This window comes from Microchirus variegatus, assembly GCF_963457635.1.
Source record: "Microchirus variegatus genome assembly, chromosome: 18".
In the NCBI taxonomy this organism is placed as follows: Eukaryota; Metazoa; Chordata; class Actinopteri; order Pleuronectiformes; family Soleidae; genus Microchirus; species Microchirus variegatus.
The window spans coordinates 17,472,623-17,488,543 of record NC_139819.1 but is presented as its reverse complement, the minus strand read 5'-3'; the positions used below and the strand labels follow the sequence as shown (position 1 = coordinate 17,488,543).

Below are 15,921 nucleotides of genomic sequence, written 5' to 3'. Positions count from 1 at the left end.
GGTGAAGAGACTTTCATCTCTGAGACCTGGATGGAGGATAAAAATCATCTCCATTGCTTTAAGATATATTGTGGAAAAACAACACATTTTAATATACTGTATATCGTGAATGTATTTTTTTAAAGATTTTCTGTTGCAGCTCCTGGACCTACTTTCACATTCTTCATTTGTCACATAATGAAATGCCGCTACGTCATCCAAGATGATTACACAAATACCGGTTTGAAAACGATATGGTGGCTGAGGAGGGTTAGAACGAGGAGAGCAACCAGCTGTGAAAACAGAAACTTGGTGATTAATGAACCCACCTGTGAGCTGCATGTGATCCAAATGTGACACAGGAGCCGATGCAGCTCTGGAACCACCATCAACCGCTGATTACCAAAGTGCACCAGACACTGATAACTGCACAGCACAGCGTGGTATGTTGGTGGTCGGACAGAGACGGAGGCTGATTTACTTTATTTTAATCAACTGTTATCACTTTGTATATTTCTGTAAGATTAGGATGTGAATACATTTTGATCTGATATCACAGCCTCTGGAGTAAAATATTTTGCAATGAGTGAGTCTTTGTGTGTGTACTGTAAAAGAAGAGGAAGTCTGGTTATGATACTGACTGAGCAGCCTGATTACATGTGCAAGTGAAATTTGACTATTAGTAATCACAGCACAGTTTAGTAAATTCAACTTACCTGTTAAACTACAGAATGATGTACAGAATTATGAATATGAATCACAAGATTGATATACATGGAAACTTTAATGGTGCTGCTAAAAGTCCACTAGGCAAGATTAGGATTTCTTGTACTGTAGATCAGTGTTTCTCAATCCTGATCCTCAGGACCCACTGCATGTTTTCGAAGTTTCCCTGCTCTAACACACCTGATTCAAATGAACGGCTCGTTATCGGGCTTCTGCTGAGCTTGTTGACGAGCTGACCGTTTGAATCAGGTGTGTTAGAACAGGGAAACACCCAGAGGCACAGCTTGTGAACAGGCAAGGCAGGCAACCGCTTGGGGCCCCGACATGATAGGGGGCCCCCGACACCATGGAGGTATAATATGAACTGGATAGAGCTCCGCCCCCTCTGCCTTGAAGACAATTTTTGCATGGTGGCCACTGTGGGTACTGCAACAATTTTCCCATTGACCACAATAGTAAAAGAGACACGTGTAAAAGTGTCCACAGGACACCTCGAGACATGGAGACGGGCTTTTATAAATCGTTATATTCTATATTTTTTATTAATGGAGTTTCATATTTGAAAAACATTCCTAAAGGCCATAAAAAGCCCAGACAAATCTTATTTCTCAGAGTGACATCACAGCTGTGTACGAGCGCAGCGATACTGTCAGTGAACCATACGACATTAAAACTTCATGAGAAATGTGAATAAATTAACACAATGAGGGGGTTTCGTTTACATTTTTAAATTATTATGACAAAGCATGTTTTAGTTGTTTATTCATCGCTCATTAGCATTTATTTTCAAACGTATTATCGATGTATTAATGAGCTGTTGTGTGGATTCATTGAGGAGAGGAGACTGACATGCTGCACTTTATCACTGTGTTCAGTCCCGGACATCGTGACACTGATGACGGTGTGGACTGTGGAGCTGTGACCGACAAAAACAACATGATTCCTGTTACACATATAAAGTAATAGTGACGGTCCTAACCCAAATAAACCATTTTTATTGATCGTTTTAATCTTTAACTCCGTCTTTGTACTTTTCAGCTTACTATATTCTCTTCGCTATCGTTGGTTTTGCATTTATTTACAAATCCATGGTTTAAAGCCAAAGTTAACGTGACGGCGGTATTCATGAAATCCGCTAGCGCACTTCATTAGCGTACTCCCATCATGCCTTTCGCTGTTCATGTACGCGCCGAGCAAGTCAATAACGCAGACGGCTCGTTCACATAACCGAGAGACATTATGGTAGTGACACTAATGCGCATGCTCTATGGACCCCATAACCCGGAAATAAACGCGAAGGTCAAAAACTTTTTTGGCATATGCTCTGGGTGAGCGAGAGAGCAGCTTCATAGGAATGAACGGAAGTGAAGGGGCGAAGCTCTATCCAGTTCATATGATACATCCATGCCCGACACTCGGAGTCTATGGGGCTGTTTTTACTGAAATGTGCAGTGAGCAGCCGTCTCCTCGTCCCCCTTAAAAAACAATGGGTGATTTGCAATGACATCTCAGTAGGAAACCTCACTAAAGGGGCCCCACCTCACTTTAACCTGTGTAAAGTTATCGTTCTGCAAGATTATTTACAGTGTCATGCAGATCTTTTTTACTCAGATTATATATGTTTTTTTTCAGTTATTTACAGTATTTTATTGTTCTATATATTTATATTGTTTTATAATGTGGGTTTTTTACAGTGTAATGTATTTTTTACTAAGTTTATATAGTTTTTTTAAAAGCTATCTACAGTATTTTATTGTTTAATTTTTGCTTAGGGCCCCTACAGGCTCTAGAATCACCTCTGGAAACACCTAAAACATGCAGGACAGTGGGTCCTGAGGACCAGGATTGACAAACATTGCTGTAGATTGCTGCTTAAGATTTCTCTGTAAGAACTGTTTATGCAGTTTACAGTCAGAGTTCCTACATATTTCCCATTTCAAAGTTCCATACTTTTCCAGACTCAAAAAAGTCTGGAAAAGTATAGTCTACCTGTATCATCTACAGATAGACTATGTTGTGTTAGTAACTTGTTTTGATTTGCATATATTAATATATTTAATTTTAGCAAGTGAGATAATAGTCTGGAAACAACACACATAATTTTCCATACCTCTTTCCCCTTTTCCATCCAGACCTGGAAATGACACTAATTAAATTCCATACTTGTCCATGCTGCGTAGGAACCCTGTACAGTAGAATTGGGGATTAGGCAAATTGGGCACAGTACATTGACAGTGAGTGAATGGTTGTTTGTCTCTATATGTGGACCTATGATGGACTGGCGACCTGCCCAGGGTGTACCCCGCCTTTCACCCCGTCAGCTGGGATTGGCACCAGTACCCCCGTGACCGTCATGTGGAGGATAAAGCAGAAGAAGATGAGTGAAGCTATGTGACAGACAGTGGCAAAGGGGACAGAGAAGGTCTGCAAGACTGTAGTGAGGCCAGCTATGATGTATGGCCTGGAGACAGGTGGTAATGTCTAAACTAAAAGACAAGTGGTAGAACTGGAGGTGGCAGAGCTGAAGATGCTGAGATTTGTGTTGGGAATAACCAGGATGGACAGGATTAGAAATGAGCATATTATAGGGACAGCTCAGGTTCAACAGTTTGGAAATAAAGTAAGAGAGACAAGCTAATGATGGTTTGGTAGTGATTATATTGGAAAAAGGATGTTGGAGATAGAGCTGCTGGGCAGAAGGAAAATAAGACCACAGAGAAGGTTCATGGATGTTGTGAAGGAGGACATGATGACAGTTGTATGTGGAACAGATGGGCGCAGATCATCTACTGTGGTGACCCCTACTGGGAGAAGCCGACAGATGATTATTGTTGCTGTAATGCAGTGTTTCCCAACCCTGGTCCTCAGGGAACACATGCCCTGCTCCAACACACCTGATTCAGATGAACAGCACATTATCAGGCTTCTGCAGAGCTTGATGAAGAGCTGACCATCAGAATTAGGTGTGCTGACGCAGGGCAACATCTAAAACATGCAGGGCAGTGTTCACTGAGGACCAGGGTTGGGAAACACTGCTGTAATACATGTCCTTGTTTTAAAATGCTGATATCCTATAAAGTTTCATGTTTGACACATTCTTCGTTTCCTCCAAAAAAAATTCACACCGAGGCTGTGATCAGATAACTTTTTATTAAAAAGAAAAAAAAGACACACTAAAAAAACAATTACTGAAATTATTACAGCACTAACATTACCCCTTGTTACTACCCAAAGACTTGGATAATAGAGGCCGGGTTTGGTTGGTTGATGTATTTATTATTTGTGGCTTGTGCTGAACATAATTTACCTTGAATATTAACTATAGAACCATAACAATTATAAACAAGTGTGTTTGGAGTGTGAACATTTCACGCCCCGTCTCCAGGCGATTTAATAGAAGATGCTGCAATAACATTTGAACCGTTACTCAACAGTCACTTAGACTATGAATAATAAAAGGCAACAGATCAATAAACAGAATTCAGTGTGCAGTAGGTAATATATATTGTAAGCCTCACTCTACTTCAACCTGCAGAGCAACAAAACACAAGAGTTCAATCGGTTGGAATGGGTTTGTTTGACTTTCTTGCTTCATAATCTGTTTAAAACTATTACCGTGCGGTTGTCATCCATGGGAATATGGTTTCATAAAATATCTGGAGTTTAGTGTTCACAGGAAATGAGTCATACCCTTTTACAACAAAAGAATTTCAGAACATTGAGGTGAGACAAGGCGGCCGTAACTGTCATTGGCATGCAGGAGACAGGACATTCATTCATTCACTCACTCTCTTATAAAATCATCCAGAGCTTTCCCTGCTGTATTCTCACTCTGAGTTCAGGAAAATGTCTGCACTGACTTTTGTGCATGTTTGTCTTCTCATATATAGCACCTCTGGACAAATGCAGGTATATGTCTGCACTCCAGTGCAGAACTGTAAGCAGCTTTAGCTACAGAGACACATTTCTTGTGGATGCTAGAGCCACTGTGTTACTATGGTGAGCTTTACATTTAGGCCGAAAACCAAACTCTGGTCTTATTGTAAAACTGCGGTGGAAAACAAACATGTCAGTTTCAAGTAAAATTTACTTCCAAATCGCTCATCTTCCAAAACCAGGCCCATCTACATTATAATGCTTCCAACATGGCAAACATGAAAATGAACCACACATCTAGTTTTTAACACTCCTCCAGCTTTTAACACAGCTCTGCTGTTTCTTGCCAAATGTGTCACAACAATTCAAACTGCATTCTCAGTAATGTTTCGTAAAGAACATATTTCTGTCAGACTACATTCCCCACGACACTATTTCCATTTAGTTTCATGGTGTATGTTATGTCCTTACGTTAACTGAACAGAACCATCGTTAATCAAATCAGTAATACCTGTGCTTTTTTTGCTAAATATAATCAGAAATTCTCATATTAAGGTGACGTGTAACAAACTGAGTGAAATACAGTATGCGACCAGGTGTGAGTGACATAATTTAATTTTTATGGACTCAATGAGGAAAAGCATGACCTTTTCCAGGCATGCCTGAACTTTTTGTGCCAAAGCCTAACCACAGGTTCAGCGTAGAGCTTTCACACCAGCACAGCTGTGGCACAGTTCCAATTGCACTTCCCACCAAAAATGAATTTAAAAACCTGAAAATTGGATTCCCAGCAAAAACAAAAATACTTTGTTTGAGCCATTACTTCATAAGTGGGCATGTCAATACAATCTATAGACAAGAGGAAGGACAACATGCAAGTGGAAATAGTGAAGGACATGCATGTTGGATCATCAACTGGGAAAATCCTGACTATTCCGTCATGGTTAAATGGCGTATATAAACTTAATTCAACAATAATTATTGAAAATATGAAACTCCTATACTGAATACTACTTTGCTATACTATGGTGTAGTGTAGTGTGTCTACTTATGTGAGTCTTCAAACACACACATGCACACACACTCAGACTCTAAATGATGATGGTGCTTAGCATGCCAGACGATCGATTTGCGACCGTCGGTGTTGGTTCTGTCGACACTCACTGATCAAGGTGGGGGAAACTGTGGAAGCGTTAGGTGCCCCAGTGCCACCAAAGAAAATTGGTTGCTCTCAAGCAGTGTTTCCCAACCCTGGTCCTCAGGGAAAACCGTCCTGCATGTTTTAGATGTTGCCCTGCTCCAACACACCTGATTCAAACGGTCAGCTTGTCATCATGCTCTGCAGAGGCCTGGTAACAAGCTGACCATCTGAATCAGGCATGTTGGAGGAGGGCAACATCTAAAACATGCAGGGCAGTGTTCGCTGAGGACGAGGGATGGGAAACACTGCTCTAGAGCCCTGCGTAAACTGAACTTTAGCTCCAAAATGGCGGTGATTCACCGAGAGCACCAAGAAAAACTGTGCCAGTGCTTGCCATTGTGAAAACACCATCACTGCACCTGAACCAAACCACTTATAACAAGTCAAATGTTATCATACCGTTCTTTCCTCATTTCCACCTCAAGTAGTTAAAACAAAGTAGTTAGTATTACACTGATAAGCACAACTGTAGACATAGTAAAAATGCAATTTCAGTTCAGGGAAAACATTAATTAGAGAAAACAATTGAGAATGCAGTTTTTTGTATGGGGATTTAAAGTTTAGGGGACCAGGTGGTTCTCCCCTGCGTGGACCCTTCTGTGTAGCCTGAGTCCAGTGTTGTGAGCAAAACTCTTGTCACAGAAGTCACACGTGTATGGCTTTTCCCCTGTGTGGACTCGGGTGTGTATTTTCAACGTTGTGCTGAGAGCAAATCTTTTCCCACACCACATACATTTATACGGTTTCTCGCCTGTATGCACTCGCACATGATTAGTAAGTGATGAGTGGTAAGAAAACTCCTTGTTGCAGTAGATGCAGCTGTAAGGTTTCTCCCCCGTGTGAGTTCGGGTGTGCCTCCTCAGGTCTGCTCCACGACTGAACGTTTTGCCGCAGGTAATGCAATGGTACGGCCTCTCACCGGAATGACTTTTCATATGACTGATGAGGCTTGACTGACAACTGAATTCCTTTCCACAAACTCTACATATGAATGGCTTCACCACTGTGTGATTCATCCCCAGGGCCTTCTGGGTAAATGCTTTCCCTTTGCGTTTTAATTGTTTTTCACCCGTGTGGCTCCTTATGTGCATTTTTAACTTCAAGAAGTCGTGAAACTCTTCAGAACAAACCATACATTTGAACGGTTTGTTTGTCTCTGGTGTCTGATGAGTACTTGCAGTCTCATGGTTTCCACTCCCATGGTCTTGGCTGTGAGCTGGGTAAGAGTTGTGAGAAAAGTGATGTTCAGTGTACGGTGCAGGTGCACCTGAGGCCAGTGAGTCAGCCATAACTGGGATGCTGGTCAGTGACTCTTTTTCTGGCACATTACGAATCTGTTCACGACCCAAAAGCAGATTCTGGTCTGCACTAAAGTCACTCCCCTCTCGTGCATGCCTTAACTTAAACATATCTGTCTCCTGCTGCAGAATGAAATGATCTTTCTCCTGACCAGAGCAAAGCTGCCCCAACGCCTGTGGGTCCACTTGGTTCAGAGTGGCGCTCCTCCTCTGGTCATAGAGTTTCTGCTGGTTCAGGAGAATTTCTTCATTACTGGTAGATGAATGCGGGATGTCTGAAAGACAACAGAAAATCTTTATCAACTGATTATTAATTGATTACTATAAATTCTTAAATGTGAACATTTTGAGGTTCATTTGATCCTCTGCAACAGTAACAAAGGTAACTAACATCAATTATAGAAACAAATCTTAGTTTCCCTAAAAACTGATTTCAAAGAAATGGGTAGAATGTTAGAATAACGTAGGATCCTCACTAGCGAAATAGGATAACTAACTTATTTAGAATTGGTTAACTAATCAATATGCTGTGGTATACCATATCTTGTAATGGTATCAATTGGAAAAGCATATAAATCCATGTTGTCAATCAGTGTGCATCTCAGGAGATGCATAACTTATGTGACCCCAGTCTCACACAATAGGCTTTTTTCATGACAGACATTATCAAAGTGGGAAAATCACTAGTGTTAGACTCATTTATCTGGCTAATATGACATTTTTTTAAACAATTAGCATAAGACGATTATTATATATTTTTTGATTACTCATTTATGAAAGTTTGCACATTTTATTTTCTCAGAAAATGCACTCTCAAACCTCATTTTCATCCACGAATCAATGTGACAAAATGTAATTAATTGTGTTACGTATGTTATATTAAGTTTGTCTTCATATTAAGTGTACGTAAGTAGAGACAGAAGTTACAGCTTGTTTATGTTTATTTCAGTCAAGCTATTTTGAGTATGTGTTGGCGTGTATATGTTACCCGGTGGAGGGAGAAAATGACAATGATCAAACATGTTGGCAAAAAAATCTAACTATAAATAGCGGCAGTCCATTTAGCTGGCTCAGTAACACCTGCGCTTTTCTTGCTAAAGCGTATCAAAATGTCTGCTGTGGAAAAGGCCTTTAGCAGGGTGTGTACACAAATGTACCCACAAATAAGTCATGAGGTCAACGAACACCACGACATGAACGACGGTATATAGCAGACATTATATATAAATGAATAGTGTGTGTGTTTGTGGTGTATGACAAACCTTTACCGTGTCGTTTCAAAACGACATCCAGCAGTCTGCGCTGACGGTCGATCTCCTCCTCGTACACTACGATGGTTTTTTCAAAGACACCGAGTATCTCTTCGGCTGCGGCGGTTAGGCGCTCGTTGACAAACTTTCTAAAACACAGAACCGACGACATTTTTTCAAAGAATCAACAGCACATGGGATAAAGCAAACAACGTCCAAGTTGACTATGACTAATCCACTTTATTCCAGCTAGCGAGATAAGCCGCATTGGCTGTAGTGTTTACTTCCGCCGAGGAAAAATACACTTCCGCAGATACTCTTCTTCGTTGGAGGTCTGCGGCACTAAGTACCATGAGCTGCATTACCGCCACTCCGGTTTAAACAGTTCCACATACTGTGCTTGTTTCCAGGGGGAACACTATGGATGTGTAACACCCATCTAGACGGTCCCTGATGCGGAATACTATACTGACGGTTGTCTATTATCATTTGCGTTAATGTAATGAGACAATAGAAGACTGGGTTATTTTAAGTGTTATCCCGGGTTGTGTGATAGCTCGAATCTCGTCTACCTTTGGATTCCCACACGCTTCATCGATGGGCGCACATTACTGCAGCATATGTAAGCAGACGACGTTCAACGGAAAGGGACACATATTTGGGAAAAGTCATCAAAGCAGACTTCGAGTTGTTCTTCTCAAGTTCATAGAAAAAGTAAGTAGCTTAACGAGATATTATCCGTGTTAGTGTTGGATATTGTGTGCTCACGTTTTCCTCCATCACGTAATGTTTACGTGTTAGCCCCGATGCTAGCTGCTAGTTGTACATTTAATTCCTGGGTATACACATTTCTACACACACAGGGCTGCAATGATTATATTATATAGACTCGTTATCTGGTTTCTTAGCATCTCCTCTATGACAATAAGCGAATATATTTGACGACGCTGAAGTTAGCCTCCGATTGTCTAGCTTCCGATTCAGGGGAAAGTTGACTTGCTGCGCAGTGCTACTGTTTGTACACTGATTGTCTGTTTAGACATGTTAGGTAAGACATCAACCTTGCATGACACCCACTGTTGTATTTTGTGAAACTTTTATTTTATTTGGGAAAATGCTAATGGGGAGATTTGTTTTGTATCTAGACCCTCATTAGACCAGGTCCTGATCCAAAACCAAAATCACTGTAACTAGACTTCTGAAATCTGGACTAGATTATCCTACACACTCTGAAGATTCATTAAAACACAGTCTCTGATTTGTTATTCTATTTGTGATAATGCAATAAAGGCACATTTCACTGTTTTCATATAGACCTGAGGTAGACCAGGTCCTGATCCAAAACCACTGTACCGAGACTTCTTTAATCTACCCCTAATAATTGCAACACCACTACAGTATGTTTTAGTTGCACCACAAATCTCCAAACCTTTGCACCTTCATGAAGCAATTGTGAATTTAGCATAGTTTAATTACTGTTGTATGTACGTTTTAGTTTAGTTTAAGTTTAGTTCCAATAATAGATGCTCTCCAACAGTTATAGTTCCTGTATTTTTGTTTTCCCCACTGTCTCTCAGGTAAAGGAAGCTCGCAGAACACTTAAAAAGCCCCAAGTAGAAACGTTCGATTGCACCCAGCACAAGCAGACATTCTGGTGCTACTGCTGCGAGCTGGAAGTTGAAAGAAATGTCACAGACGGCAACATGACCGTGCTCTACGGAGGCTTGTTGGAACACATGGCCACGTAAGTTATACTTCAGTGCAGCATACTATATGTTGCCCAAATGAACAAATATACATTTATGTAAAAGTATGGTAAAATGTGACCAACATCTTCTTCCTTCTGTTTCCTGGTTGGCATTTTAAATGCACTTGTTTTCAGCCCAGAACACAGACAGAACACACACAAGTTCTGGTGGGATAATAAGGCTGACCCCAAGCTTCGAGACAAGGTCATCATTACCAAGGAGGAAACTGAAAGGTAGGCCCACAGAGTGGAAGTTCAATTAATAAATTTTTTTTGTTGTTGTTTTTACTTCCTTTCTATGGATTCACTGTTTTCCTTGCTCAGGTTTAAAGTTGTGGTGGCAGATGTGTTGGAATCATTTGAAGACAAAGAGGATGAATTTATTAAACAGGTAACATTAACATTAAACCAAGTCAAAACAGCTGGTGTGATGTCTCTGAGGCATCCTTTAGCATAGTTATTGGCAAGTGCTATTTTAACCCAAATGGAAACCTGCTGATCTGTTTTTTATGTTTTTCTTTTCCTGGCTGAAGCAAGCTGATCATATTCGATCCCAGGAGAAACGTCGTCAGGAGGTCCTTCAGTCTCTTTTAGAGGTTTGTTTTGCAAGGATGCAGTGGCAGTATCCATCACTGGACATAAGTGTTTGCTCTTTATACGTTTGCAACTGAATGATAGGTTTGACTGGTGAAATTTGTGACTGGTGGTTGAAATTCAACACATCGCACAGTAAAAAAATATATAATGTTAACTAAATAGTATTATGGGTCCGTGTACCTTGGTTTTTCAAAATTAAACCAGAAATTAAAAAAACGACTAGTTTTTCCGATTTTGTGCTGAAATGAAAAATGGTAAAAATGTGTTTCCCGTTTCATCCAATTTTGATGAATGCAAGTATCCTCTCTGGGGTTCCAGGTCGGTGGACTGGTGGTGGTTGTTGTCCCTGCTGTGGAGCTCCAGAGGGGCATGGAATATTGTGAAAATGTAGAAAATAGGAAAGTGAAAATAATGTAAAACCGTTAATATTAATGTAAATAGTGTGAAAAATTTGTAAAAAGCTGAAACATTTATAACAGTGGAGCTCTGGGGGGTCTGCGTGTGGTGCTTGTTGTATTCGCTCTGGGGCTCCAGGGAGGCGGGGTGTTGGTGGTCAGTGTCCCCGCTGTGGAGCCTCCAGGGTGTGGGGCAGGAGATGGTGGTAGGTGTACCTGCTCTGGGACTCCAGGGCGGGGACAACAACCACCACCAGTCCGCCATTAAATTGGATTAAACGGGAAACGCTTGTTATCCGTTTAATCCATTTTTTATTTCAGCACAAAATTGGAAATTGGAAAAACAAGTCATTATCTATTTCTTCTTCTTTTTTTAATTTCTGGTTTTATTTTGAAAAACAAATGAACGGAAGGTACACAGACCATTATGTTCAGTGTTTAACGTGAGAATTGTGATGGAAAAAAGATGAATTAGTAGTCAGACTTCCTCTATGAACCACTGTTGGCTTTTCCTGAATCGATGTCAGCATGACGCAGAGGTGGAGTCGGTTAATGATCCCAGTGGCCCAGACGAGTCGGCAGAGGTTTCTGTCAGGTAACAAAGGCTGACAATTTATCTAATTTCTTTGGAATTTTAATTTTATTATTAATTGTAACGACTTCACTTTTGTCTTCTTTGGGAAACAGCTCTCAGTTCACATCTCAGGGATCACAGCAGCAGGCAGGCAGCAGCAGCTTCGTCGACTCAGTGGTTGAAGCGTCGTGGGCTGCAAATGGACAAGGCCTGACTTTCATAGGCTATCAGGTAGAAACTCAACTGTAAAAAGAGTTCAATAATGACAATCTTTTTGGACATAAACACAATTACCTCTTTTTTTCTGTTGCAGGATTCATCAAACAGTGGGAATGTCCACACAGGTACTCTATCTGTTATGTGCTCAGCATGCTTAAAGGGGAATTCTGGGGTGATTCATGAGGTGGATTTGAACAAATATAAAAGTGTTTCAGAAACGAATTACAAACATTAACAAACTTTAAATCAGGGGCCACATGGTCGGAGTAGTTGTTAGCACTCCTGCCTTTGCACCTTCAAAAACATGCAATATGGGGATTAGGTAAATGGACCGTAGGTGAGTAACATAACATTTTTCTAATGCATATAGATGCTCTCAGAAAGGGATATGCAGTGTTTAATATTGCCTTAAACCCTGAAGAATATTCTTCACACAAACTTCTCAAACGTATAGTAATTATTATATCCTTTCACTGAATAAAACACTTCCTGATTTCACTTTGAAGATTGCACAGCAGTTTAGTGTGCATACAGCAGTTATTACGTCACCTCATCCATATTAATCACATGACCTCACTGTGCCATAGGTGGCGTCCCTCCCTGGCTCCAGGACGATCCTCAGGAGGGGACCTCCAGTGCTGCTGCACATCCAGAAATTGGTCCATCGCTCCAAGGGTTCCTCAAACAGAGTAGGACACTCACACACACACATATTTCCTCATTTATAATTTATATTATACTTTAGAATTCCCACACAACTCGACCAGTTATGTATTCATAGATGCTGCCACCACTATTTCATTCAAATGTGACATTGTGTCAAGAAATCCAAATGGTAAAAAAAAAATGTACACCTCTTTTGTCTCTGCCAGAGGAGCAGGAGAAGCTGAGGAAGCTTCCACCAAACAGAGTTGGGGCCAACTTTGATCACAGCTCACACACAGACGCTAACTGGCTTCCCTCATTCGGCAGAGTGTGGAACAGTGGCCGGCGCTGGCAGTCCCGGTGAGATAAACAATGACTGATCTCATTCTGTCAAGTACTTTGAAAACTATGTATTGCCTTTTTGTTTTTATGTTTATGTTGCTTAGGTGCTTTTGACTGATGAACATTCGCTGTCTTCTAGGCAGTGAAAATTAATAATAAAATAGTGTATGGAAGTCACATGTAGGGACAAATATTTATACTCTTTTTCACATCTACAGTCATCTTTAAATCTCTGATTAATCTAATGCTGCATTCCAGAGCCCATCCAAACCAGTTGGATGTGGGACCTGGATTGTACTAGCTCCTACTTCAAAGCGTTCCAGCAATTGAAGTTGAATGTTAGAAAACATAGACGATCACGGCGCTTTCGCTTTGTTTGAAGAGGCATTTTGACTGTCAGCTATTCAGTCTACTTACATACACAAGCAAGCCGTATATGTTAAAGCAATACATATCGATATTTAACGTCGTGAGTATACTTTTACCGTCGCCCTACATATCTTCATGCTAACAGACGACGACATTATTTCACGCCATAACATGAAAAACAAGTTGTGATAAAATTGCTGTGTCTAAAAAACAACTCTACACGCAGAAAAGTAAAGTTTATAGCCTATTCATGTGACTCCATGGGTGCCACCATTATTCTCTGACTTATTTTTGGTGAAGTGGGGGTAGGTCGATCAGCCCCGACTTCGCGAGTAGGATAAGTCCCACGTCCAACTGGTTTGGATGGGCTCTGGAATGCAGCATTAGCTGCATGTCTTGCATGGACTGTGGGAGGAAGCCAGGGTTCCTGAAGAGAACCCACTCAAGAAAATATACCAATTACAGACAAAAAAGGCTCTGTTGGCCATCGGGTTCAAACCTGGAACCTGGTTACCCCACCACCTTAAAGAAGACCATCAAAACTACCAAAAAAATCTTCTAGTACATTTTACCCCTGCTGTGTTGTGGTATCAAGTTTCATTTCATTGTATTACCTTCACATATTTGCATACTAATCTAATATTTGTTTTAATAGACACCAGTTCAGACAAGAGGAAGGGGAGAAGAACGGACAGAAGAGAAAGCGGAAGCGCAGTGCAGATGCGTCAAAGAAAAACGACCAAACAAATCCTGACCGCACTGAAAACTGAACATACTTGGTGGGAATTGTTTGAGTGGTGTATATAGTTGTGAATGAGATGTTTATACTTTCTTTGCAGTTGCTCTGCCTGAATAGATGCCATGCTTTACCAAAATAACCCTCTCTATAAGATAAATAGGGAGAATTGCAGTAAAGATATTGTCTTAAATATGTCCATTATGTATAAATATAAAATTATGTTCTGGTAATTTTTTTGTATTAAAACTGAAAGGTACAATCTCCTATCACATCCCCCTACAAAGGTCATGACTGTTCTGCAGGTTACTTTGCTCTAATGTCATTATGATCACAATGTGACAGTTCTGTCTTTTAACCAGGAGGTGGCATAAGACAGTCGCTGATTCAAAGCAATACTGGCATTTTTAGCATGGATATGAACAGAAATCTATTTGTATGGATATGGATATATCTTGAATATACCTTTTTCATAGCAGATATTGTCGACATAGAAGGACAAACAGGTTTAACATTAATTGCTTTTGTTGACGCTCACACTAAATACTTGACACTTAAATCTCTAGAAGGTTTTTCTTTGTTTCCTGTAAAATTATTTTTAAAACTGCATAAATGTGCCCATATTTTCTGGATGAGTTCCAATAAAGTGCTTGAGAAATATTTATACTTTACAGTCATTATAGCGTTGCAAAAACAACACTTATAATGGTGGCCGAAGACTTTTGCACAGAACTGTATGCAAATGTTGATTGCTTTAGATATCCATCCATCCGTTATCTACCGCTTTAGGGAAATTGTTCACATTTAGTGCTCTGTGGAACACACAAACAGTGATTTCCATTTCCATGGGTGAAAATGTAACAAATGATTTACTAATAACAAATTAGTAACAAATATGACAATGATGATGCAATTAACAGTACAAGTACCAGTGTTTGTACAACTGGTAGTCGTCTTGGAATCCCATGTCGAGGTTTCCAAGTCGGAAATCCAACCGGAAAGCCCCCTCAACTCGGAAATTCCGACTTAAGATTACAACTGGAACTCACCATTAGACTGCTGGCCCTTATGCCCCAATTCACATCCACCAAACACATTAATCTATATATAAATATATACTTAGAACATCAGTTAAATAAGTTAAATTCAGTGCTTATATATAATATATAGTTGGTCATTATTTGTTTTCTTCCACAGCTAAAGCTGGCCCAATATGACGTTAAACCCTCAGAGTTCACATCACGCTCTGCTCTACTGCATGATAATCTCTACTTCACAGCTGTGATCTCCACACGACATCCTCCCCCTCCTCCTCTCTGTTCTTCCTCCTCGGGCTCCGGGTAGATGGCCGTGGATCTCAGTGTAGCCGCTAAGCAATATGCGGATACAACGTGTACCTGATCTATTATTAGGTCTGTAACAAACAAGGCTCAAGCTGTAGGAAAAAAGGAAGGGAGATTACCCTGGCTGTATACGTTTGACAGAAAACGTAGCCGCTGCTGTCTATGATTTCACCACCATGTTAACGTCAGTGCTGTACAATTGTTCAAAATGCTGGTTTATTGTATCAGAACATGGATTATTGTCGTTGTTTTTAGTCAAATATGAGTAAATCCAGTGACAGCACAACAATCTCCTCCCATGCTAAAGAATGGGAGGGTTGAAAAAGCACGTGTACTGGGCGTTTCCTGGACTAATCAGTGGTCCAATCACGGAGCAGGATTCTTTGAATAAATTTCCATGTTGTCGACACGGCCTAATCCCGGAGCGTCGATTGGCTGAGCGGAGGAGCAACGACCAATCAGTTAAATGACAGGCGCTCAGCTGGCCACGAGTCCCCGCCCCTTTCTATATGAACACGCCAAACCCCGGAAACGCTGTCGCTTAAAGGGCCAGAAGAGGACATTTCAGACAGACTGAAACGACGAAAACAGCTGCGAGAACAGAAAGAAAAAAGACAAATACAG

The 15,921-nt window shown here is 40.7% G+C and overlaps 2 protein-coding genes across 2 annotated transcripts; one reads left to right on the top strand and one right to left on the bottom strand.

Annotated features, from left to right (window-relative positions):
• Nucleotides 1-6,342: 6,342 nt before the first annotated feature.
• On the bottom strand, nucleotides 6,343-8,502 carry LOC310939798 (uncharacterized protein; the record flags this gene model as incomplete). The annotated part of the gene is made up of 2 exons (XM_083904642.1): nucleotides 6,343-7,355; nucleotides 8,343-8,502. The coding sequence occupies 2 exons, from the start codon at nucleotides 8,500-8,502 to the stop codon at nucleotides 6,343-6,345; spliced, it is 1,173 nt and encodes a 390-aa protein (XP_083760768.1).
• A 425-nt stretch (nucleotides 8,503-8,927) lies between these two features.
• Nucleotides 8,928-13,988, top strand: cenatac (centrosomal AT-AC splicing factor; the record flags this gene model as incomplete). Its single annotated transcript, XM_083904641.1, has 11 exons — nucleotides 8,928-9,044; nucleotides 9,908-10,074; nucleotides 10,213-10,311; nucleotides 10,402-10,468; nucleotides 10,611-10,673; nucleotides 11,597-11,664; nucleotides 11,757-11,874; nucleotides 11,957-11,987; nucleotides 12,450-12,551; nucleotides 12,735-12,867; nucleotides 13,874-13,988. The coding sequence occupies 11 exons, from the start codon at nucleotides 8,928-8,930 to the stop codon at nucleotides 13,986-13,988; spliced, it is 1,080 nt and encodes a 359-aa protein (XP_083760767.1).
• Nucleotides 13,989-15,921: the final 1,933 nt, after the last annotated feature.